Source organism: Poecilia mexicana, unplaced genomic scaffold (assembly GCF_051168715.1).
Source record: "Poecilia mexicana isolate PSO_F unplaced genomic scaffold, ASM5116871v1 scaffold_11, whole genome shotgun sequence".
Lineage (NCBI taxonomy): Eukaryota > Metazoa > Chordata > Actinopteri > Cyprinodontiformes > Poeciliidae > Poecilia > Poecilia mexicana.
The window spans coordinates 1,774,712-1,801,894 of NW_028263380.1; the positions used below are offsets into that span (position 1 = coordinate 1,774,712).

Genomic DNA, 27,183 nt, shown 5'->3' on the forward strand with positions numbered 1-27,183 from the left:
CATGTAATAATCAAATAATAACAATAGGAGAGATACATTGGTGGTAGGAGTAACAGTGCTATTGGGAATTCTGGTTGTGATAGAGGGCAAGAAGACTACATGGAATTATGCATCATAAAATAATATCAAAGCAATTTAGCTGTTTCATAAAAACCAAGACCAGAAGCAAATTCTGTAAATGTGAATGCACTGAAATGTGTAGCTTTGAATTCACTGTTGTAGCACAGCACACACTATGGAAAAAGTGAGCATAAAGTCTATAGTTTCATAGAAAAATACAGTGTAGGATAACTATCAGGGACTGAAATTATATCCAGCGGTAAATCTGTGTTCAGTCTGGATACTTACATCTCCCTCATGTGTCCACATCAAATTACTACAGGTTTACTACCTGCCACCGATTCTCACTAAATACATCTCTGCATTTTTCTCTCTCTGCAGCTCACTCTACAATGAATGTGCTGGAGCTTGTGAAGATTTGTGCGCTAATTTTGATGCTGTCATGTCCAATCAAATGCCAAAACAGGAGGAAAGACCATAGAGACAGCCAGGTCATCACATACAAGGCCAAACGTGAGTGTTGTGCAACTGATCTCTTTATGAAGGCAGTGCAAGTTTATTTGAATGTTTAAGGCTATGAGGTTGGATAGTGTGGTCTACATGTGTTTTATGTATCTAGAAAATGTTTGTGACCATGTCCCTTAAGGTATTCTATGTGGATTGTTGAGGGAGTATGGAATACTAGGTGGCTTTAAAGCACTACCTGGTCCTTGATTTGATCCCAAAGCAAGAACTGAGTTCACATTCTAGTGGAGCTTGTTCTCAGTGAATGTTGTATTCCCCCGAGGATCCCGTCAGGTTATTGCAACTCTTGGGTTATGTTCAGTGGTGGTGAGGAGGAAGCAGACAATCATCAGGACAGTCAAAAACTCACAACCACACTGGCAATAGGAATTCCTCAGTATTTGTCCTTTAATAAACACATTTGTCCTTTAACACACTCTTCAGCAACCTTAAAAAGCCTGGTTGAATGGCTGCTGAATTGTCAGACATGAAATAAGCAGAGTCCAAACAGTCTGTAACGTCACTCAGAGTTAGGAAGATAAAATGTAAAGGTCAGTCTCAGACCATGAGCCCATCTGGAGCACTTTTCTCCCACACTCTCGACAGCGGAGTAGTGACACATACAAATAACATCACCAGGTTCAGCTTAGGCTGTCTTAAAGAGACATCACATAGGCTGTTACTGCTTGTGTTGTTCCAGGGATAGAAGAGCATCTGGTTTGGAAGCCTCAGTCTCATCTTTGTTTTTGCACATTATGTAGTGAACTGAGTTGAGGACCTTGGATGTGTTCAGTCCACATCTAAGTGGGAAGTAGCCTGGTGTCCTGAGTCTAACTCTGTAATCTAAAATCTCCTTCCCTTCCCATGATTGATTTTCACTTTAGTACATTCCCTTCACCAAGCAGCGCAATGACTACGTGTCAGCCTTTTAATGGGTAGACAGACTGATTACAGGTTTAATGACAACTGGAGTACTAATAGTGGACAGACCTTAGTTTAACATGTTCCTATGGTGAAATTGATTTCTATCTTTTCAAGCGGTGCCATCACTTTTGCCCAGGCCCTTTTTACTAGTTTACTAATCATAGTTTTTATGAAAGATTTTGTTGAACCACAATTTAAATGCAATTTCTGATTTCCATTGGTTAATTTTCAGTAAACATTTATGTTATGTTACGTTTATGTTATATTTATTCAGTTTAAAGTTATTTTAGTGACTGTTGTAGGTTTTTCAGTCATTAATAGAGGGCCACCAGCAATTTTGTGCAAGTGTTCACGTGGAAGGCCCTGTAATATTCCGAGCTAAATGGAGTATAAACAATGAACAAACATTGCTCCAAAACACAGACTTGAGGAAACCCAAACATATCTGTTTCCTTAGATTAATAATGACAAATTACAAAATGCTTCACACAGTACCATTAGGTCCCGCACATTTTCCACTCGAACTGTGGGGACGTAATGATCTCCACTTGATCTTAATGTCCACTTTAAATGCGGCCCTGCAATGGAGCAAAAGACACACAGAAAGTTTTTGTTGCAGAGAAAGAAAAGCATTACTTATTGGTCCAAATTGTAATGTTTGGCCCATAAAGCGAAGGATTTAGTGAAGTTGGCAGCTACCAGAAGTGTTATTGAAGTTTGTGTGTGACAGCATTTCCTTTCCCTCACCATCTCATTTGGGTGGCTATGTTTCACACAGTCTCAAGCAGTGTTTTGAACTGACAGCAAAAAAAAAAAAAAAAAAAGATTTTGGAGACATTTCCAGAGATATGTAATTCTGTTTATCTTCTGTGGTTATGTGCTTCACATGCTACCACATTATTTCGTGTAAGATTTTTGGATCTTTTCCAAATCCTGGTTTCATCTGCCGAAGGTGATTGTTCCAGAGGTTGAAGATGGTTGGGTTGTAACGTTGCAAGTGATGTTGCCATTTTCTTTTTTGAACCAAAGCATATTTTTCCTGGCAACTCTTCCACACACGTCAAGCTGCTTCAGTGGTAGTTTTTGTGCTTTTACTGTCACACACCTTAATATTTAAACTCCTAACTGAGGCTTATAGAATCTGGGATGAAGCTCCTTAATCTCAAAGTATTTCACAGTGTGACCTTGGATGAAACTTACTGGAATGTCCACTCCTTAGATGATTAGCAGCTGTTTTAAATGTCCATTTGTGAATAATTGTCATGAACTTGAAATTGTCTAGATATGGCCATTTCAGATTTATGGCCAGCAATAGTGGTGTATGATGATAGATATAAAAAATGTAGTTATTTTTGATTATAGACCTTTTTTATAAACTGATGTGGACTGAAACCATTTAGCTCTAAAAGGAGTGGTCATCAGCTTCAAGAGGCTGCCTACTGTTGAAGTGAATCTGTTGGCTCTGTTTCACTACACAATGTCAGTAGTAACAGAGAGTGACTCAAAGGAATTCAATCATATTTGACCGGTGGAGCCACAGTTAAATGTTATTGTTTCAGTACTATTCAAATGTAATAAGACTGTTTTCTCTCTGGCTAGCCTTGGTCTGCCCAGTGGAAATCATGTTCATAGTGGACAGTACAGAGAATGCCCAACCTGTGCTGTTTGAGCAGCAGAAGACGTTCATCCTGCGCTTCAGCACCAAGCTCATGCAGCTTCAGCCTGCAGGCTGGCGTCTGCGCTTGCGCCTCGCTGCCCTGCAGTACAGCAGCAAAGTATCAGTAGAGCATAACTTCAGAGACTGGCAGGACATGGACGTCTTCCAGAGTCGGGTGGCCTCAATGACTTTCATTGGCCATGGGTCATACTCTGCCTATGCCATCACCAATGCCACCAAGGTATTCAGGCAGGAGACATCCCCCAGTGGTCTCAAGGTGGCGCTGCTCATGACGGACGGAAGAGACCACCCTCGCAGCCCCAGTGCCATCACAGCGGCTGCAGAGGCCAAACAGCACAACATCAGGGTGTTCACCATCAGGCTGTCTGCACAGCCCAACCCAGATACCATGGGAACACAGCTACGATCCATTGCCAGTGCCCCCCAACAGCAGCATGTGCTCAGTCTCTCTGACAGCCAGCTTGATGAAAAACTCTTCAGTGAAATAGTGAGTAAATTTGCTGTGGTGGAGAGGTCCAGCTCTGCTCTTGTTCCATCACGAGTACTATGATTTTATTCATATTTCCATTTTTAAAGGACAGATATTTAGAGACTGATTTTTTCCCTTCTTGCAGAACACAGTTGTTACAACAGGGGTAAGTAACATTTGCTCTCAGATTATACATATTTTTCAGTCAGAGACTATTTGCATCTTTGATTACTATATATTTACTATATATTTACAGTGTGTCAGTTAAGATGTGTTCTCTGTATCTTTATTTCAGTGCCCACAGCCAAAGAACTGTAGGTGTGAGAAGGGGGAGAGGGGTCGCCCTGGCAGTCTGGTAAGTATGCTGTCATTGACATGTATCACACTAAGTAGGTTAAGGGCATTTCTGCATGCTGGATGATCTTAAGGCCTTCGTAAATTCATATATAGAGAAACACCACCTAGTTATGGTTTAGTATTTCACATTACCCTGAGATTGTCTGCTCTGCACTGGCAGCCTGTATGTTTTATTTTAAGATTTTTCATTTTGATATTTAAACTTATAAATGATCAGGCATTGTTTTTATTTAATAGAACTTATAAACAAGCATGTTTCCAGAAGAAGACACACCAGTGGCTTCTGGACAGGACTCATCTTGTGACCAGAGTGTGTTGTTGTGTTGTTGCTCCAGAACTCTGGAACCATCTCTCTTTTTTGTGAGAATGTCTAATACTTTGTGTGAGCATTATGGTTTTCTAGTACAGGTTGATCAATAAATTCAGTCATCTGGTGTCATGTTTTTCCCTTTATTGGTTAATTAGTCCCAGTGTTATCATGTTGTACCTTTGATTGTACCCGCTCTGTCATGTTCCCTCATTGTTCCTGCATGTTTTTAACCTCTAGTGTTGTGCTCTGTCTTTGCTGGGTCCTTAACAGTTGTTTGAGTTTATCTGAGTCTTGGACAGTCAGTTTTCTGTGCTACCTGTTCTCATCAAATTGTGTCAGATCCTGCTGATAGTTTGATATTAAAGAAGGAAGTTTTTCTACCTCACGCTTGATCTGAGTGTTGCTGCTCTTCTACAACACTACAAGTCAAGACACTTTGAATGTTTTTAAGGATTTTTAAATCCTCATCTTTTCAAGGTAGCTTTTTATTCCAGTTGAGCAAATATTGTCGGGCTGTGCTTTTCATTAATGCTATATTTATTTTTTCTGTCTTTAGTCTGATTGATTGTGGTTAATGTTTTCTGTTCAGCACTTTGGTCACTAGATCTGTAAGATAGTCTTTAAATAACATCATACACATTGATTGATTGATTGATTGATTGATTGATTGATTGATTGATTGATTGATTGATTGATTGATTGATTGATTGATTGATTGATTGATTGATTTAACAGCACCCATGAGAGTTAGCATTTTCTTTTTATCTGAAGGTTGTGGTTGAGCAGGTAAAGATGATTCTCAGTCTAGCCCAGCTGTTTGTTGGTTCAGATATGTTCCATGGTGTCTAAGCTGTCATATATGAGCATGTATGTTTTATATATATATATATGTATATATATATATATATATATATGAACACGTTCACTTTTAGCAAATCTAGATCTTAAATCCAAATCTAACTGTTAAATATTGTATTTATATCTATGATACCAACTACCTTCCATTTAAAATAATGAAAAAGATACTGATGTATTTAAGACTTACTGATCACTTTATTAAGCATACTTATTCAGTTACTTCTTAAAGCAAATCACCTGTGGCTGTTGGCGCCAGACCAGCTGGTCTGAGGGTTTCAGAAACTGGTGAGCTGGTGGGATTTTCACACGCAGCTGTATCAGTTCACAGAGAAAATGTTCACATAGAAAGTCTGGAACATGTGTGCCTTGTTGGTGTCAGCTGAGAATGAAGACATTGGTGCAGGACAATGGATAGGCAAAGGTAGCTCAAAAACTGCCCGCTACTTCCAATGTATGGCAAATACCATCCAACCTGTTAAGTCATGAAGCAGATGGGTTACAGCAGCACACACTGGGTACCACTCCTATCAGCAGAGCACTGCTACATTTCCTACAAGCTCACCAAAACTGGACAATAGCAGATTAAAAAACGTTATTTGGTTGATTGAGCCTCAAATTGAACTGCAACATGAATGAATGATGATCAATGTGCCATGAGCTCCAAAATCCTGTTAGGTTTACCTAATGTGTAGCCAGAGAGTGAATCTGTTAGCCTGGCTGATGCTTTTAAATGCAACTAGTTCTGTAGCAGCTTTACGGCCCAGTCTGCAGGTGTCCTTCATGTTCTTTAGAAAAGGGTTTAGTCAGATATATTCTCTCATCCTCAATAGCAATTCTGGTGGCCTGATTGCAGATGCAGTTGTTTGATTCTAATACACGTCAAGTGAATGATGTTAAATAATGGGACATTATGTCCAGACCGCAAACGTAGCAGGTTGTCAGTGGGTTGAATTTATCAGAGGCAGTACTGAAGAGAAATGTTTGGAAAGAAAGTTCAGTGATGGGGGATCAACCGTGAGCAAACTCCAGCTTGTGTTGGAGACAAGCCACAGTCAGGTCACTGATTTAAATGTACTTTTTGCCATGTGTACATTAGACCTGCAAGTATTGAATGTTTCCGTTGTTGACAAATTGGTCACAGTTCATGCTGTTATTATTTTAATTCACCCTGCTTTGCTAGTTTCTGTTCTCAGTACTGGTACATGCTTTTGCTACAACTAAACCCTGTACACCATTTGCTGTACTTTGTAGTGTGTGGAACCAAATATACAAATGTAGAACAATTCAGTCCACGTTTGACCAGCCCACATGTTTTAGAGTGTGAACTGAAGCTGAACAAAAGTTGAGATTACTTCTAAAAAGCAGTTCCAGCAGGATGCTGACCAGGGAACATAGATGACCAAACCACCGCCGTGCTCCACTCTGTCCACTGGCTCCTGTTACACATGAGGACTCAACACAAACTGTCTCCTCACATATCAGTGCCTATATGGAAAGGCACCATTCTACATTAGGGATCTCATCAAATTTCCAACAACCATGAGAAACCTTCTTCATTCCAAAGACAGTCCCTGTTGGATGGTTCTAATATTACACACTGGGATCCAGTGATCCCAGTGTGTTTTTTTCCTTTGCCTGTTCATCATTGGTAGAAATCTCCACCATGCTTCCATTTTCAATGCTCCTATGTTGCAATAATACCAGGATAAATGATCAGTATGTTTTGCAGTCTGGAGTTCCTGGCTGCATAAGTGATTCTTTTCTTTGATTCAGGGGAAACCAGGTAAGACAGGTTTGGATGGTGCTCCAGGTCCAAAGGGGTCTCAGGTAAAGTTTTATCTGTTGTCATTTTCTGTTGTTTATTAGTTGGATTAAGTGATGAAGAGTTGTTTGACAGGTTGTTTTGTTTGAATTTGTTGAATTCAGGGTGAACCTGGTACTAATGGGCGCCCAGGAATCTCGGGCCTTGAGGTATTTCAAAATATTTCAATCCTCTCCTGCTACTTTCCTATGATGGCATTACTAACTAGGAAATATAATGTTCACTGGTCAGAACGTCAATGTTGATGTTCTTGAATGACACATGGTAAATTAATTGAATTTATTTAGTGGTGTTCTTTTCTTGCTGACCTCCCAGTGTTTTTAATCAATCACACTAACAAAACACACACTCACACACCAATCCACAGATCAGTAGGCAACCTGATGTTAAGTGTCTTGACCAGGAGCACACTGACTGTAGCTTAAAGCAAAATCAACTACAGACTGCAAGACTACCGCTCTTCCAACTAAACCACAGTTGACTCATGATAATTCTTTTGCCTTGTTACATGATGCTCATCTAGTTCCTGGACTGTTCAAAAAGTTACTATGTTTTGTGATGTCTTAATGACCACTTCTTAAGCAAGCTCTGCACTGATGGCAACAATGTTGTATTGGGCATTCTTCAAGAACAGACCATTCAGATGCTCATCGGAGCCTTTTGGACATTCAAAGTTATGTGCACAACAATTAAACCCTCACCATGAAGTTCCTGATGATCCAGGATTTCCGGTGCAAGAATATCAGCAGGAATTTTTTTTTGTTAACACAAGTAGGCAATTGTTTTAAACACATTTATTCCTGTTCATTTTCAAATTCTCTTTTTTTATTTATATCAATAATTCACAACAGAAGTCATCCAAACATATTTTATAATACAAGCAGATTTAAATCATATGGACTTTTACAGGATCTGGTTTTATCCAGTGTGAATATTATTTTACTAGAAAGTAATGAAGCTCTGACAGCAGTGAGAACTTTCAACAAAAAAACTGAAGCTACAAAGTTTTCAAAGCACAACATCTGTGTGACTGCCAGCAGAGTCCAGCAGAACTCAGGCATTGACAGTAGCTGGTAAGAAACACCAGACCAAAAGAAGGATTTGGATGGAAATTATGGCATGAAATTGTAACTGCATTAACACAATGTTAGGTTTAAATCCAGTCAACACTTCAGACCCCTTAGTACAATTCAAGTCTGAGACAAATCTGGCTAAGAAAACAGCAAAAACTCAGCAATAACTCAGTAGTTATGTGGTTTCTTTTGAAAGATTAGATTATAATGAACACAAATATTCCACCAATATAAACATTTAGTCATTTTCAGGTTGAATTTAGAATGTGTAAAACTTGTTAAAATGTTCTGAGCCTCTGTTAGCCTTTCACACGTCCACTACAGTTCAAGGAGCTGGTAATAACATTAAAGGACATTACTTCAGGAAATCTGAACTACTGCAATGTTTAATGATAATGTGGCTTGTACAACATGATGGAAAACGAATAATGTAAGGTGGTTCTTTTGACAGGGGAGACCTGGCAGGAAAGGTGAAAAGGTATGCATTTCTAAATAACATATTTATGGAAAATTTTGACTGGAACTATGTGATGCATATTTCTTGATTACAAACACAAAGAGCACATTTTGGATTCATTTGTTTGCAGCTATGTCATGTTTTAATCAATGGCTTCCCATCATAAACAAATAAGTTCCACATGTAGACAGTCGTAACCAAAAATCAGTCAGCACAGCTTTGGTTTCAGTTGGTTTGACTTGAGTCAGTGTCTGGGTTCAACAGATGTTTTCTCTCCTCTGCTGTCTGTGTTCATCTTTCAGGGGGAACAAGGCGAATTTGGAGCGTTTGGTGCAAAAGGAGGAAAAGTAGGCATTATTGTTGTGTTACATCAATAAACTGTTGTGATAAAAGCTCGCTGAAGTGCAAGGAAAAACTAAGATATCGTTTTGTTTCTCCACAGGGTCTGGCTGGACCTGCTGGATTAGCAGGCCGTAAAGGAGAGGAGGTGATGTCTAAATAATATTATTACTTTGATTAACAATCTTCACACATACTTGCAAATTATTAATAAACAATCCAGTACATTCCAGAATTGTGACTCTTGGATGTTAAATTTAAGCAGGGTTTGTTGATATACTTAATAATGAACAACCTTTGGATTTAAATGGATTAAAAAATAATAAAAATAAAAGTAATACTTTCTTTAGAATTGAGTTGTATCATTATCTAAACAAAGCCCTAGATCACTGTTCTGTGATTTGCTCAGATGTTTTGCATAATCTTTTGTCAGTACGCAAGTTTCAGCTGAGCACAGTAAAAAAAAAAAAAAAAAAAAAACATACTTATGATCATAAAACAGGTCATCTAACTATGTTATTACCCAAATTGATCCAATGCATTTGTGTGGATCTACAGATCAGTTAAAAGAACAGGCTGAAGGATAAGTCAGTCAGAAAGAGAGAGAAAAAAATACGACATCTAGAGCAATAATGACATGTACATACAGTTAAAAACAGTATTTTTTTGTTGTATGTCCTGAACTCAGATTAAAGTCTTTGTTCTTGTAGCAGTTCTGAAATAGACCCTCTCAAATCCCCTCACCATCCTGTGCAGGGCCTTCCACACTGAGAGGAAGCACATCCATCAGCTCTTCATCATGACTGGACAATACAACCAAAATGTATTTATGTCCAATTTAAATCATTATGATTCATATATAAATGATTAAGATGAAGACAGCAGCACTGGGATCAGAATAAAGCATACATTATTCACCTTTGTCAGCTGTATTAAGAACAATACATTTCATCATTTGATCTTTTTATCTTGTAGTGTGTTCTTTGTAAAACTAAAGACCAACTTGTTTATTGGCTTAAGTGCCGATACCTGCTTTGTGTGGAGTCTTAATGTCCCCATGAGTCTGGTGTCCCTCACCCTCCACCACCACATCCAGTCTGGGGGATTTGGATTTTGTAATGCTTGTATGTTACTTTTACCCCTCTTGTGTGTTGTGTTTTCCTTTTTATTGGTTAATTGATTCCATCTTAGTCTTCTGATGGTACTTCCTGTGCCTTGTTCTTTGATCATGTTCTGTAGGTATTTAGTCTTTCATTTCCTTATCCTGAGTTGTGGGTTCCTTGTCGATGCTGACTGTCATTTGAGTTGCCATAGCTACCTGTTGTCGAGCCTGTGTCCGTTCGAGATCCCACTTGAAGTATTAAAAAAGCTGAGTTTCCTTACCTCTACCGGTTGTCTGAGTGGTGGCATTCTTCTCAACTAGCGTTATCTCTAACCAGCATCATCTTCTCTGGTCTCTACATTGTCCAGTTCCAATAAACTCCCATCTTACCTTTGAATCTCATGTAAACCAACTCTGCTAAATCTCCTTCCATAACTTCATAATGTTGCCAAACTAGGCTCCACTCTCATCCTACCAGATCAAACTATACCATGACTTTGGGTCTATTAGACTGGACTGTTGTAATGCACAGCTCCTTACCATGTGTAACAAGAGTCTACAGAGGCTCCAATATGTGCAAAACTCTGCAGTTAGTGTGTGAACATTGTTCCTTGTTTTCATGCAGACAAGGAAAGTGAAGGAAAGTGAAGGCTTTCTCCATAAAGCATGTTTGTCCCACAGTGAGCAGCAACTGAGCTTTCTCTGCCAGCAGGAAACAGACTCATTTGGTTGTGTGGAGTAATTGAAAGATTCCTGTCTGCCATGTGTGCTGCAGACTCTTAGTTCATCTCCTGCTCTGCACTTGTGGAATGTGAGATGTGGATTAGGTATTATCCTGTTCCCAATGTAGCCTTTCTAAAGCAGGGAATCCAAGCTTCCAATGTTTAGTTGGGGGTCTTTGAGCAGACTTTGTTCCAGAGGATGAGGATTTGGGCATATTATCCATTCCCTGTCTTTTTAAATGGTTGTTGCCCCTTTCAAGGTCACTGAAACAACAGGATTCATCATCACAGTTCCACAATGTTCAGTGTTAATATAGTCTGCTTCTAGTTCCCAGGACAGTCACTTACATCTGCCGCCAAAGCTTTATTTAGGTTTTTTGGTTTGATGTTCATCAAGTATCAAGTCTAATAGACATCTATGGCAGAGTTATGAGAGTTTGATTTGTCTCAGTGAAAACCAGACAGAAACTTTGTTTCTGCTGGTCTGCTCTAACAGAGGGAAGGAGGGAGAGCAGAGCAGACGACCAATAAACACCAGACCACTGTTTTCACAAAAAGATGTGAAAAAGTTTGGATCCAAACATCCCCTCCTAAGCGCATTAATGCTTTCAAGGATTGAAATTATTTTAAAAAATACATTAAATAAGAAATTAAATAATATAAAAATCACCAATTGTTCAAATAAAGCCTTCCCAGTCGTATGACTTTACTTAATACAGTCAGTGATGAACAGCTATCACAAACTTTGTTTCTGCTAATGGACTTTTAAAGCTAGATATTGGTGATCATTGTTAATAGTGAAGGAAATGTTATTCCACTTATTAATGGAACTTGTGATTTAAAAAAAAAGAAATCCTGGCTTTGGTCTTTCTGTGAAGTTTTCATATTGTATGTCTGATCCGTCTGCTGCTTGACTAGAGATTCCAAACTGCCCTAAATTAAAAGTGAATGAAACCCGGACAAACCCATGTCTGCAAAACATGGGTTTGTCCGGGTTTGACTCTGACGATTATGTCACTGACTCCAACAAATGTTTACATACAGTGAAATAAAAACACCACCATTCATAAAATTAGTTTAAGTATAATATAACACACAAAATAAATAATTTATGACCTAATGTTTGTGTGGTTGTCTGGTCCTGGTGGACAGAAATCGTAGATCTCTAGTGTGGAGGTTATACCCTTCCAAGTCCTCCAGGTGGCAGTAATGGCTCACTTTATAGCTTCATTTCTTACACAGGAAAGCAGCCAAGGCCAATAAAATCAGGAACGTGGTAGTAAGAACATTTTATTTTTCTAATGAAAGCATTCCTCAAATTCAAATTCAAAAATATTTTATTAATCCCAAAGGGAAATTAAATAATAATAATGTCTCATGGTGCTATAGAAATAAAGCTGACTCATGTTGCAGTGTGAGGGTGTTGCAGGTGGACTATAAAAAGCTACTGCATGAGTTTCAGGAAATGGATGGAAACAATTTTAAAGATGTGAAAAACAAATACTAGACAAAAACACCCAAACCTGACTGAACCTGATCAAATGCACAAGAAGGAAAAAGACAGTCAGAGTACGATTCTGTACTTTATGGTCACATTTATCGATTGTTTGTTATGTGTAATTATGGTGTCATTTGTGTTTGCGATTGAAATATTACATGAATAAATGAATCACATTAGGGAATAAAGGTGACTTCTTTTGCTACAGCTGGCAAAGAAAGCATGTCAGTATGCAATGCTTCTTGTTTTTAAATTTTTGCTTTGTTCTGTTTTCCAGGGAGACAGAGGGCCACCAGGAGACCCGGGGCCAGAGGGACCATCAGGACCTAAAGTAGGAAAATTATTCAAAAAGTCTTGGATACTCTGAGTTTATTTTGCTCCCAAGCTAAGGTAAGATTCAAATCTTCCTGTTTGGTGTTTGAAAAGGGCAATGCAGGAACAAGGGGGACACCTGGACCTCCAGGAGAAAATGGTGTTGGCTTCCCGGGTCCCAAGGTATTTTATGGATTCTTTCAATATTTGAATCAGAAAGCACTTAGTTATGAGGGCTGGGAACATGAGGCATGCATTAAAATATCCATCCATCCATCCATCCATCCATCCATCCATCCATCCATCCATCCATCCATCCATCCATCCATCCAACCATCCATCCATCCATCCATCCATCCATCCATCCATCCAACCATCCATCCATCCATCCATCCATCCATCCATCCATCCATCCATCCATCCATCCATCCATCCATCCATCCATCCATCCATCCCTCAGTGGGGTCGGGAGGGTTGCTGGTACCTATCTCCAGCTAACGTTCCGGGCGAGAGGCGGGGTCACCCTGGACAGGTCACCAGTCTGTCGCAGGGCAACACAGACACAGGCAGGACACACAACCATACACACACACTCACACCTAGGGAGAAGTTTGAGAAACCAATTAACCTGACAGTCATGTTTTTGGACTGTGAGAGGAAGCCGGAGTACCTGGAGCATTGAAATATCTCACCTATAATTAATGACTCTTTCAGGGTGACAAGGGAAGCCAAGGAAGACCAGGTCCACTTGGTCCAACGGGTTCTGGTGAGCCGGGAAGTCAGGTCAGTTGACAAAAATAAACCACACTCTGACAACAGCTGAAGAGAATATTACTTCTCTCCAATGTTTCTATTTGTTCTCAGCGTTATACTGTTATGCTGTTAACACATGACATTTCTGCACCATGTGAAGGAGCTCTGCTCCATTATTCTTTGCAGAACTGCTTAAATTCAGACATGTCTAAGGGTTTCTTGGCCTTCGATGTGGATGTTGATAAGGTCTTTGTTGTATTTTTGAGATTTTATGGATATATTGGATCATTGTTCTGCTGCAGAGATTTAGATTTTAGATCAGGGTTCTTCTGATGAAGTGATGTTGTTAAGCTGAAGGGTCACTGCTGTGCCGAGTCTTCTTTGTTCTGTACTTTCTGAACTGTTTACACAGATCAGAATGCAGCTGATGAAACCATTCACTGAGTCAGCTGTTCTTAGTTCTTTCTTTTTATTTGAACAAGTGACAGATCATTCAGTTTTATGAAGCACCGATCAGGAATAAATGTCCAGAAAAGTGTAAAACAACTGAAAGCCCCTTTAAGTCAAACTCACCTTTTTGGAGATGTTATCAATAATAACTGGATCATTGATCAAGGTATTTGATGTGTATTTGATGATGATTATTCTTGATGATGTTGATAATGACATTTGGAAAATTGTAAGTTTTTTTTTATTGTTTCATAACTGGTTACTTTATTATATATATCATGTGAAGCCCTCTACACTGCCTTTTTGCTGGAAGGTGCTGTAAATAAGACATGATTTGACTTGATTTAAAATTCTAATAGGCAATGTAAATGATTGAAAATCACATTGTCCCTTTAAGTTAAATTTGTACACAATGTGGATTTGATTAACCCACAAAACTATACTCAGCCAAACCTTCTCCACTCACCCAAAACAAAAACTGAGAGCCGTTCCACTTCTATGTGACTCCATCACTGACCACAATCTACCGTTTTAAAAAAGATCTTCAGACATTTGTTTTAACAAAATGCTTGGTTCACTTTCTGAGATATTCGTTTTAATCTCTTTTATTTATTCATTCATTTAAATGTTTTTATCCATTGTAGCTACTTGCTTTTGCAGACTTATGAGAACTAAAGATACAAAAGACATTATTAACAAAACCTATTATTATTATTCAAATTTTTTGCATCTTAATTGACTGAACAGGTCGCTATACACTCTTCAGTTTTTTCTGCTGAGGTTGCTATTTCTTGTAGTTTTACTACTTTGATGAAACATTCATGTTAATGAGGCTTGGTCACTGTTACAAACTGTGTGCAACAGTAAACTTCCACAGGAGAATAATGTCTGGTTTTGTTTTGTACTGGTTCTAATGTTCAGGGTCCGATGGGGCCTACAGGAATACAAGGGTCTGGTGGTTTCCCTGGTGATGGTCTAGTAGGACCAAAGGCAAGTCATCTGGAATTTGTTGAGTCAACCTGACCTTTAATAAACCACACAAGTGTCAACTCACAGTTTTGGTAACACTTTATTTGAAGGGGGGTGAATAAGACTGTCATGACACTGTCATAAACATGGCATAACACCTGTCATGAACATGAATAAGCCTTCGTGAATATTTATTACTGTTGTCATAAAGCGTCATTTGGTAAATAATGACACTTTTAATACAAAGTTGACATTATTGAAAATGTCTTTGTTATGACAACTTGACATTAACCAGGAAATCTGGACCTGACATAAGTTTGTCATAATACTATTCATAATGATTTAATTATTACACTAGCAAAAAATTTAACAAAACAATTATTAATATTTTCATTCCCTGAAATAAAGCAAAACAAGTATGACAAGCAATAGATTTCATTAAGCTTTATTACACTATCAAATGATTTAATAACAGACTCATTAACAATTTTTTTACATCAACTAAAGTGGAACAAATAGCACCAGTTATGAATGGCATTAAGTGTTATTACAGTGTCATTAAGTAAAATGAAACAAGTAACAACAGTTATGAATATATCATTAAGTATCATTACAGTGTCATTAATATCTCTTACCTCAAGTGAAGTGAAACACACTGGACTACTTATAACTACCATCATAACTGTAGAACAAACCCTTTGTACATTGGAATAAAACAAGATAACTTGTTCTAAGAGAACAGAGGGTTTAACATCTGGTCAGTATATTGTTACTCTGAAATGCTGATTGAAAAACTAAAACAGAATTACTTATTCTTTAACTTAATAAAAGAGGTTCTTTCAACAGTAACATTTTTTGCTTTGATTATGTCAGCCATCTCCTTCGTAATAGTCTTCTGTAATGCTCTGAAAACAGGAGATCTTCTTCTTGTCTTCATTTCCTGGAAGCAGCTCTTTGAAGGTGTCCAGAAATGCTCAGAAATTACAGCTGTTCTTGCAATAGTTAATCATGGCGAAAGCCTTTTCATGAATTCAAACTTGGTGAATCTCTTCTGGACATTCTCATAGTCGGTGATGACTCAATTCATCGTGGTCACTTAAAAAAAGAACAAAAACAAAAAACAATGTAATTTATTTAAATACCATTTATTTAAATACCATTCCAAAAATGTCCCTTGCTGCACACTGTTAGAATGATAGACTGGCAGACAAATGCCTAGTTAACATGACTGGTTGTCATAAAGTGCAATACAATTATTTCTTAATACAAGTAGCATAATAAATGGAGCTGAACAAAATTATTCTGATCAAATATTTGTCTGGTAGAAGTTCAGACAGATTGCCACTGTTGTTATTAAGAATGCATAATTTAATGTATAGTTTTAGGCACATGAGTGTATCATTTTTTATTTAATGAGCATTCTAAATTATTTCTAACCAGATAATCTGACTTACAGTTGTTTGCAAGAAGCTTATTAATAAATAAATTGATTTAACACCAGTTTTTAGTTGTCTGAAACGTAACTTTTTAACTCAACTGGTGAATGTTGATTCCTGCTCCACCTTCCACACTTAACTGACCCTTCCCACCCACACAAGGTGTTAATATTTTCACCTTGTGAATATTCACATGGTGAAAATATTAACACAAAAACGACTTACCTAATCTTCTCGGGGAATATTTCATTTGCTTCTTTCTCTTTGGTCAAATAGGAACTTCTTTCTCTGGTGGCTGGTCCTTATTATCATCCTCCACACTCGTAGCATGTCTTCATTAGCCATCTTTGTCCCCCCACCATGTGTCCTTAGGCCAGTGGTTCTTAATCTTTTTTGAGGTACCGAACCCCCCCAGTTTCATATGCGCATTCAACGACCCCCCCCCCCCCAACACACACACACACACACACAGAAAATAATTTGCTGTATTCTGATTTATTAATGTAATGATATTAGTTGTATTACCTCCCCCACGCCACTAGAGGCAGTACCAACCCCGAAAAGATGTGACTATGGAGCAGATTTAGACTATAGAATTTGGTAAAAACGGTGGTGCCCTGCGAGACTGGCGACCTGTCCAGGGTGTACCCCGCCTCTTGCCCGGAACGTTAGCTGGAGATAGGCACCAGCAACCCTCCCGACCCCACTGAGGGACAAGGGTGTAAAGAAAATGGATGGATGGATGGATGGACTGTGAGCTTTACTGAAGTAATTAAAGACAAGTTCAAACCCATGCTGAGAGTGGAACTCCTTCCCGCAGCACTGATTGGCTAAGCAATGTAACATGATCCTCTGCAGCAAGTGATGGCAAAACGGGGCGTCATCACGACTTTACACAGCGTGTCTTTACCTCCGTGGCAGAGGCTCCGCCGAACCCAGGTTAAGAACCACTGCCTTAGGCTAACATGGGTCTTCATGTGGCTAAAGTTTCCAAAGCAAAGAACACAAGCACTGTGTCACATCAGCCAAGTTGCTAAATAATGCACATGAAGGATAACTTTGACTAACATATTAGCTTTTAATTTGCTAGATTAAAATTGGAGGGAAAAAACTAATTTGACTGTCTTTAAAATATGTTTAATATTCAGGGCTAACGTTACAGTAATGGAGTTTAATAACTTTAGCTAACATTAACTTACAGCATGGTAGGATTGGCTTGAATTACTCATAGCTAACATTACAAAGAAAGAGAACATAGTCAATGTTATTTTCTGAAAGAAAATATAAAGTAAACTTAAAGTAAAGTAAACTTCGGCTTCTTTTTAAACAGGATGTCTGGCCGTTATAACTTGTGTTAGGTTTTCCCCACAATATGGAAGATTTCTTCTTCACCAACACACTGCACGCCTGTTCGTGCACTGCTGCCTCTCACTGGTGGAGATGGTGTATTGCACTACTTAACCATTGTGTTTAGAAATAGGGTCCAACCGACTGCACACACAGTCCTCGCACGCACAAGGGTTAAAACAGCCTTAAATAATGTTTCAAATGCTAAGTTCATAAGTGCTTTGTAGACATCTTGCTGTAAAACTTTAGGATCGATTAAATTAAGAAAATTAAGACTAAACAACATGGCAGAGCTATATCCCAGCTAGCATTAAATGTTTGAAGCACGTCCGCTAAACGTTTTCTTGAACGTCCGCCGAACGTCTGGTGAGTACTCCAAATGAAACTCCGGACGTCCTCCCGAACGTCATCACTACATAAAGTTAATTTTTAATCAGTAATACTTTTATAACAAATTTATGTCAGACCAAGATGTCTTGGTTAATGACAAGTTGTCATAGCGAAGACATTAATCATTGTTTTGTTAAATTTTTTGCTAGTATAATAATTAAATCATTATGACTACTATTATGACAAACTTATGTCAGATCCTGATTTCCTGGTTAATGCGAAGTTGTCATAACAAAGACATTTTCAATAATGTCAACTTTGTATTAGAAGTGTCATGATTCACAGAATGACATTTTATGACAACAGTCATAACTATTCATGAAGACTTATTGATGTTCATGACAGGTGTTATGTCATGTTTATGACAGTGTCATGACAGTCTTATTCAACCCCCTTCAAATAAAGTGTTACCACAGTTTCTTTGTGTGCTACAGGGTGACAGAGGGTCTGAAGGCCCCAAAGGCAGCATGGGACCCCCTGGACATGGGCACAAAGGTGATAAGGTATAATTAGCTGTGGCTGAACTCGTAGCTCATGTTGTATAAAACTGAAAAGTGTCACAGTTTACCATATCATACCATTCTGGCTGACAGGGAAGCACAGGCGCACCTGGGGTTCCGGGTTTGACCGGAGCACCGGGTGCAGGGGTCCAAGGAGAAAAGGCAAGGCCAACGAAAACTGTACATTCTTCACCTCTGTACATTTGAATTTTAACATTTTAAATGTAAATATTTTCCCCTGGCATTTAGGGAGAACAAGGACCCATTGGCCCCCCTGGTCCTAGAGGACCTCCAGGGCTGGCAACACCTGGGTCAAAGGTCAGTGTCAGAATTTTATCTAAAGGTAGTCATCATAACATCTGTCTTTACACCTTTCTGGCTGTCTGTGTAAGCAGGTAAGTCAACTCTTTTCATACAACACCTCTCATGAATAAAATTACAAAGAGCTTCACAGAGTACAAGACAAACAAGTTAAAGCAACAAGCAAAAACAACTAACACCCACGGCATCGAGTTAAATTAACCAAACAGACTGACACAGGGAAGATTTACTGAGTTTTCTGCCCTGAACTAACAAAATGAGATTCTGGTGACCTCTGTAGTTTATCTGTGCATATTTACTAGACACCTTAATCCATGTAGACCACACCTTGTTGACAATACGCTGCCAAAGAGCAGCCCTGGCTGACCCTCTGGTAGCCTTAAACTACCAGAGGGCCAAAAAATCACACAGCGATTCAGTTCAGTTTATTTCATTTGTCTCGAACAAACCTCAAGGAATTTTACCAGAGTAACTGGTCTTTTTGCATTTAAGGTTTTTTGCAAACTTATTTATTTCTTTATTTGACCATTTTGCCTCCTTGCAACCACAACAGAGTTGATGTTGAAAATGGTTGGAGCTTAATAAAGGGACAATCCTGGAAGAAAACCTGCTAGGCTGAAAAAGACAATGACCCTGAACATGCAGAAAAGTTTAGATTAAAGCAAATTTATGCACAAGAATGGTTCAGTTAAAGTCCAGACCTAGATCCTAAGACCTAGAATAAAGTCTTGAAAATAAATGTTTCCAGGTGGCATCCATCTAACCTCGTTGAGCTATTTTGAAACATTTTCCCTGAAAAGAAAACCGGGCAAACGTTTGTTTAACCCTTGTGTTTACAAATGGGGTCCAGCTGACCCCACACCCATATCACTTGTATCAGTTGCCTCAGTCCTCGCACGTACAAGGGTTAAAGCACAAATGAAATCTTATCGTTGAAGTGAATTTGTTAAAAGCTTTCAACAAAACCTGATTTTATGCAGATTAGCATTTTGAATATGATCTGTCAGTTCTATACTGCAACTGAAAGATGAAACTAATGCTGCAATCTCCTTGTTTGCTTATTTCATGTTTTAAAACTAGGATGTAAATAATAAATATATGCTCATCCAATCAGTTAATTGCTGGTATTCCAATTTCTTTTCTTTTCCAGGGTGACCAAGGATTTCCCGGACAGCCAGGTCATCAAGGAGAAAGAGGCACAGGTGAACCAGGGGCCAAGGTAAAGGAGCCAGAGCTTGTTTAAATGACAGCATAAAGTTGATGGGAACAGACTCTACAGATGGACTAATGATCTTCAGGGTCAGACGGGAACTGATGGGGCCCCTGGGATACCTGGCATTCCTGGTGAAGATGGAACCGTAGGGCGTAAGGTGATTCTGTGTTCCTTTAGTTTAAGTTGACATTTAGACTGGACGATGCTCATTTTCCAATATTTACTTGTAGGTAAATTTGCCTTGTAATGATTATTGTGAATGTGTCATAATGAAGAACATGGAAATGTATCTTCTCAAAACACTAAACTAGACAGACAGATTAGATTCATGTGCAGCAATAATCATTCAGATGAATCCAATATAAAACAATCATATAAAGATTCAAAGTCCATTTCATAAGTTTTAAATTTAATTATAACACAGTGTAGTCAAATTCAATGCCAGCTGGGCAAAGGTCAGCTGGTGGCATCGAATATTTTGAGACAAAAAGGAGCAAAAGATGAAACACAAGTTGTGTGTAATTCAGTATATAATTATAGCAGCCAAATTAGTATGAGACAAAATTCAATGAAACAAAATTAATATTTTAGTTTGTATAGCGCTTGTGATGTTTATGATAAAGAAATGACACAACAATACCTAAAGTAGCTCAATAACTTTTATAATACAATATTTATCTAGATTCTAAACTCAATTTCAAATATTAGTGAAGCCAATGATTAGAATTATTCAAAGCATCCATGGGAAATCTAGATTATTATTATTATTATTATTATTATCCCTTTCACGCATAGTGGTCACTACAGTGGACAGCTATCTAAAAGCCATTTTCCTGTGTTTCTTGTGGATTTTTATGTTATAAATGCACACAGACCACTAAAGTGGACACTAGTACATCAGAAGAAACACTGCCAACTATTGTCCTTGTATTGCAAGTGCAAGAATTGTTTTGTTAAATCCAATATGGCGAACAGACGGAAGCATATCAGACTAACTCCGGAATATCCAGTCCCCTCTCTTACTGTGGAAAACTCTTACAGGTAAAAATAAAACATAAAATATTGTGAAACCCCTAAAGACTAATACTAATAGTGAACATTATATTAGGATATAAACATTATATTAGACTTGAATACAATGTTCTATATTTATGCATTCTGTTAACTAATATCAAAATATATTCACATTATAATATACAGCATTTCATTAGTAGAATAGACATAAGCGCATGTTGGACATGCGCTTTTGTAAAAAAAATATTTTTACAAAAAAAAAAAATTCCCACCTTACTTTTATGCCCTAAGAAAATCAAAAACACTTTTGAAAAAAAAATCCTGACTTACAGGAACATAATTCATGCATGAAAGGAATATTATTATAGACTAATACTGAAGTAGTACCTTATTCTGCAGTAGTACCATTTTTTCATTAATTTTTCCTTTTTACCAAATCCACCTCCTAATGGTACCTGTTGTATTGTAGCCTTCCAGTCTCAGTTGAACAAAGGATCCCCACAGCATGGCGCTGCCACCACCATGTTTCATAGTTGGGGTTTTTTGTCGGTTGTTTTACAGTCTGAATACTTTGACTAATGAGTCTCTGCAGCTCCTCCAGAGTTACAAGGGCTCTGATATTCTCTGACCAGTGATCTTAGTAGGTCTGCAGTTTGTTCCTCCTCTCTCTTGGGGGTGTTTAGTGCTTGATATTTTGCTTAGAAACAAACCCTGCTTTAAACCTCTCCACATCTTCCTCCTTGACCATTTGCTTGGTTTCTTGGTCCTCTGGGTGCTAGTTTCTCTAATGTTCCCTAGGGGAACCTCTAGTCTAAAGCCAAAAACATAATAGCTGATTAAATTACTCATTGTTGTACCCACCGTTAGCATCAGAGTGTTGGTGCCTGAACACGGTTTTCAGATTGTGTTCAGACTGTGAACACAACACACACCATCAGTAAATATATGAGCCCTGTATTTCTAACCTCCTGCTTCAATGTTGTTACTCTCAAGTTTTGAACCAAAACTTCACCATGTGACCAAATTTAAAACATTCAATGAGTTTGAAGACTTTTGTGAGAAAGTGTATTTTTCTTGAAAAACACACAGCATGAATCTTAATCTTGAAAATTAAAAAAACGTTGCTGACTGACATTCATCTGTTACTGTCGGAACTGAAATTAAGTTTGACATGAAATTCACGTCACAATCAACAATTACTGTCAGGATAAAACAAATAACAGCAAAATAGAAATATATCTCAGCTGTTGTTCACCTGGTTTAACACAACAGTTTTAGTGGTTTAGAGGAAACCTTGTCATTTCCAGACTGGTCAGCTCACAGCCTAACTGGATTTGTGTCACATCTGGATATCTTTATTTATTAAAAAACAACAAATAAAACAGCAAAGAGCTGAATGCTTTTACTTTTTCAGGATATTGTATAGCTTCATGTATTATTTGTTTCCTACTGACAACAGGGAGAGATGGGTTTGCCAGGACCCCAAGGCCCAGAGGGAGCACCAGGAACAGGCACATCTGGAGAAAAGGTAACATTCTGATCATCAGCTGACACTCATGCACACGCGTACACACGCGCACACACACACACACACACACACACACACACACACACACACACACACACGCACACACACACACACACACACACACACACGTTTGTTTTGCTATCTTTGTGCAGACTTTCCATTGACTTCCATTCATTTCTACAGCCTAAACCTTATGCTTATCCTAACCCTAACCATTAAATACTTAACCAAAACTCAATTCATCTTTAGTCCTAAATCTGACCCCTGACACAAAAACAGTGTTTCCCCTGGTGGGGACCAGGCTGCGGTCCCCACAAGGAGCAGTGGGTCCCCACAACGTAGTATGTGTCAGGAAAATGGTCTCTACAAAGTATTAGAAACAAACACAAATACACACACTCACACACACACACACACACACACACACACACATCAATGTACAGTATGATCTATGATAAGATGTCTAATGTCTCAGGGTAATAGAGGTGACCGAGGTTCCAGGGGACTGTCAGGCTCTCCGGGCCCCATTGGACCTGCTGGAGCTAAGGTATGGAGAACAGGACCTATTATTATTATTATTATTATTATTATTATTATTATAACAGAACCAATCATATTCAGCTCTACAGTATCAATGATATTAGTACCAAAAGCGTTCAGGAGATATCGGTCTGTTAAGGTGTATCAATGTTTGTAAATGTTTTGGTTTCAAAACTACAAAAATTATTTACATTAATAATGTTTGTAAATTTAAAGGCTTCTGAGATGTCAAATGCTTCCTGTTGCTGGTTGAAGCATGAAGAAGTGGTGCTGCTTCTTCCCCACATGTTGCATTGCCCTGTTGGTCTGCTGGACAAAAGAAAGTTACTGACAATAATTCTCCACTCCTAATTCTCTACAGTTGACACTGGTTCATAAATGTAGTAGGGAACCTGCAGGTTTTCCAACTGTAGGCTGCAGTTTGTCAGAAAACCAGATTAAATTAATTTGGGCTCACCCTGTCGTCATGCTTTGGACTCTAAAGTTGTGTTTACTGTGCATTGGTTTTCTTTCTTCATATAGTTCTGTGGTGATTTGAGTTTTTGTGTTTATTTTAGGTTTCTGTGTCTTTTAGAAACAAACACACAAGATGAGTCTCAGTGTTGTCTACCCTTTGATTGTTCCCAGTTGTCTCGTTCCCTGAATGCCCTCTGTAATGTCACCTGTGTTTCTGTGTCTTTGTTGGGTCCTTCTCGAAGCTGTTTTGTCTAGCTGCCTGTATTTGTTCCTTTTCACCAGTTGCTACCAGTTTAGAGCCTCAACCTTCTGCTCTACTGTACTGCCTGGATTTGGGATTATTTGTGTACTTTTCATCATTAAACCATCATTTTCATCATTTCACCGGGGTCTGCTGCGTTCTGCCTCACACCTCCACCGCAACTCATGACAAATTCCCAGTTATTTCTTGTTTTCCAGCTCCTCCTGTTTCTCAGTGACTTTTATTTTCTGCTTAACCCTTGTGTGTGCGAGGACTGAGGCAAACGTAGAGGACTGTGGAAAATGATACAAGTTTTACGTGTGTGGGGTCGGTTGGACCCCATTTCTGGACACAAGAGTTATGGACTGGTTCTCTGGTTTCTGCTCTTGTGTGTGTTTTTATTCTTCCTCACCTTGTCAAGATTTTCTTAGTTTAACTGAATCTCGCTACGTTTCCCCACAACTGCAGCTTTTTAACAACCAACCACCTGCTTGTTCACTAATTGCTGTTTGGACTGGTGAGACCAAAGCGGATTGTTTTAGATGGTGTGCCACCAGTTACATCTGCAGAAAAACTAAAAGCAATTAGGAAAAAGCACATAATGGTGGTAGTGGGACGGTCTGAAGCTGCTTCTTCTTGTCAAGAGTTGGAAGATTTGCCAAAATAAGTGGAACCATGGACTTTGCCATTCGCCTGAAGTTTATCCACACTTGTGTTTATGTTTATGCAGTTGGCAGTTTTATCCTAAACAGCTGACAAATGAAGATGTAGCAATGCAGTTAATATCAAAGCTAATAATTAGCTGCTTGGAAGTAGAATCAGCGGCAATAAGAAACAAAGTGATGAGGGAAGAGCAGAAAGAGCCACTGTATGAGAGGAGCTATATGTTCTCTGAAGAGCCAAGAGCTTTTTCAGAGGAGGCCACTTGAGATTTCCTTTAACACAAGCAATAACGTCTGATGGTTATGAATAGCTATGGTGTTTAATTCATGTTGATTAATTTATTTATACAGATGATCACATATTTTCTTTTTTCCACATGGTTTAAATCGTTGTACTTATGCTTTTAACAAAAGCCTGTCTGTTTAATGTGTTCCTGGCTCAGGGAGAGCCAGGCAGCTCAGGAATGATGGGCCTACCTGGACCTCCTGGACGGAGCTACCCAGGAACAAAGGTAGAAGAAAACCAGACACATGGATGTATGTTATGGAATTGAAGGAATTATTTAAACAAAGAATAGAATAGAATAGAAGTACTTTATTCATCCCAACCGGGAAATTACTGTGCAGTTGCAGCATACACAAACACACAGATCAAATTACAATATGAAAAATAAAATAAAAATAAGATAAATGCATAAAATATAAAATGTAAGATTCTGTACAGTATGAACAGTGAAAATTAATAATCTGTACAGTCTGTACAAAAGTGTTTTGTAAACAATCTGTACAATATCGATTAATGAGCAGATATGTACAAAGGTAACTTAACGTTTGTTATATAAAGTGATAACCTGTGGCAGGAAAGATTTCCTGTATCTGTCCCTGCGACAACGGAGCTGAAACAGTCTGTGTGAGAAAGTGCTCCTCTGTCTATCAACTGTGTGATGGAGAGGGTGCAGCTTGTTGGCCATAATAGACAACAGCTTCTTCAACGTTCTCCTCTCCACCACATTTTCCAGGGTCTCCAATTGCAGATCCATTACAGAGCCAGCTTTCCTGATGACCCCATTCAGTCTTTTAGAGTCACTGGCTCTGATGCTGCTACCCCAACACACAACAGCAAAGAAAATGGCACCAGCAACAATCCTGTTGTATAACATCTCCAACATCTTGCTGCACACAAGATGTTGGAGCAAGAGTCTGCTCTAAGGAAGTAGAGTCTGCTCATCCCCTTCTTGTACACAGCATCAGTATTGGATGTCCAGTCCAGTCTGTTGCCGATCACCACTCCCAAATATTTATAGTCCTCCACCTCCTCCACCACCTCCCCCTTAATCCTCAGTGGCTGTGAAGGCGTCTTCCTCCTCCTGAAGTCGATCACAATCTCCCTGGTCTTACTGATGTTAAGCCTCAGGTGATTCCTTTCAGACCACTCCACAAAGCCGTCCACCAGTGTCCTGTACTCCCCCTCCTCTCCACCTCTCACACACCCGACAATCGGCGAGTCATCGGAAAACTTCTGTAGATGACATGACTCAGAATTGTACTGAAAATCAGTGGTGTACAGAGTAAAGAGAAAAGGAGAGAGCACAGTTCCCTGCGGAGCTCCGACATCACTGACCACCCCACCCCACCAGACAAGACACTGCCCAGACGGACAAACTGTGGCCTGCCAGTCAGGTAGGCCACAAGATAAGCAAAGATGGATGAATTCCATCATTGGCTGTCTGCCTGTTTTTCTATTGGCCGTGGCAATAGCCAAAAACTGACAGTAATAGCTAAATCTTACTAATGAGAAATACAGACATTTTACAAACATCATTGTAATGGTATAGATGAGTTCTGGCCTTTAATGTTCATTCAAGATCAAAGCTCAGCACAAAAAGAGAGGAAAACTGTGTTTGTATTCAATTTATTTACATTTTTGGTTGTAATAATACATCTTTGGCAGTAAATTCTTTGATTTGGGAGAGTCTGCTTATTTCCCCCTTGTGATGCCACAATTGAAAAGAAAATGCATTTGTAGAATAAGGAGCAGAATTAATTGGGGTTTTTTGATGGTAAGCAAAGAATCCTCTCTGACTCCAACATTCATCCACAGCATTTTGCACTCAGATGTGTTGTTCACATGTCTGAATACTCTAGACCAGTGTTTCTCAACCCTGGTCCTCACCGCCCCCTTGTCCTGCATGTTTTAGGTATTTCCCTGCAGCCACACACCTGAATTGTATCTCTGGGTGATTAACAGGCTTCTGCAGTACCTGTTGGTCATGCAATCATTTGAATCAGCTGTTCTGGAATAGAGGCACATCTAAAACATGGAGAGCAGGGGGGCGGTGAGGACCAGGGTTGAGAAACACTGATCTAGAGCAGTGTTTCCCAACCCTGGTCCTCCAGACTGACTGCCTTGCATGTTTCAGATGTGTCCCTGCTTTACTACACACCTGATTCAGCTGATTGCAGTTCAGCAAACACCTGCCAATTGAAATCCCTCGACTGAAGCAAAAAACCACCTAAAACATGCAGGGTAGTGTGGCTTCAGGACCAGGGTTGGGAAACCCTGCTGTAGAGCAGGGATCCTCACATCCAGGCCTCCAGAGCCAGTACCCTGCAGCTTTTAAATGTGTCCCTTGTTCAACTCACCTCAAATGGCTGCATTACCTCCTGAGTACAGTCAGGCCCTCCAGAGTTCTGCTAATGAGCTGATTATTTGACTCAGATGTGTTGAAGCAGAGAGTTCTGGGCCCTGGAGGTCTGGATCAGAGGATCCCTGCTCTGCTGATGGAAACTTTCTGAGCATCCAAAAATGGTCATAATTAATAGCCTTACTTGTTTTTCTACATGATCTCAAACAAATGTGTAGCACATTTCCCATTTC

General features: G+C 39.0%; 1 protein-coding gene across 1 annotated transcript in view; it reads left to right on the forward strand.

Annotated features, from left to right (window-relative positions):
* The first annotated feature begins 452 nt into the window (after positions 1 to 452).
* col28a1a (collagen, type XXVIII, alpha 1a) overlaps positions 453 to 27,183 on the forward strand; it is a 35,775-nt gene continuing 9,044 nt past the window's right edge. The window contains exons 1-21 of the mRNA XM_088010051.1: positions 453 to 573; positions 3,088 to 3,653; positions 3,781 to 3,801; positions 3,931 to 3,990; positions 6,934 to 6,987; positions 7,087 to 7,131; positions 8,507 to 8,533; positions 8,815 to 8,859; positions 8,955 to 8,999; positions 12,451 to 12,504; positions 12,600 to 12,668; positions 13,200 to 13,268; positions 14,610 to 14,678; positions 18,265 to 18,333; positions 18,424 to 18,492; positions 18,580 to 18,648; positions 19,802 to 19,870; positions 19,950 to 20,021; positions 22,338 to 22,406; positions 22,882 to 22,953; positions 24,749 to 24,817. Coding sequence (XP_087866177.1) covers positions 453 to 573; positions 3,088 to 3,653; positions 3,781 to 3,801; positions 3,931 to 3,990; positions 6,934 to 6,987; positions 7,087 to 7,131; positions 8,507 to 8,533; positions 8,815 to 8,859; positions 8,955 to 8,999; positions 12,451 to 12,504; positions 12,600 to 12,668; positions 13,200 to 13,268; positions 14,610 to 14,678; positions 18,265 to 18,333; positions 18,424 to 18,492; positions 18,580 to 18,648; positions 19,802 to 19,870; positions 19,950 to 20,021; positions 22,338 to 22,406; positions 22,882 to 22,953; positions 24,749 to 24,817 — 1,803 coding nt within the window. The remainder of the gene's footprint in view (positions 574 to 3,087; positions 3,654 to 3,780; positions 3,802 to 3,930; positions 3,991 to 6,933; positions 6,988 to 7,086; positions 7,132 to 8,506; positions 8,534 to 8,814; positions 8,860 to 8,954; positions 9,000 to 12,450; positions 12,505 to 12,599; positions 12,669 to 13,199; positions 13,269 to 14,609; positions 14,679 to 18,264; positions 18,334 to 18,423; positions 18,493 to 18,579; positions 18,649 to 19,801; positions 19,871 to 19,949; positions 20,022 to 22,337; positions 22,407 to 22,881; positions 22,954 to 24,748; positions 24,818 to 27,183) is intronic.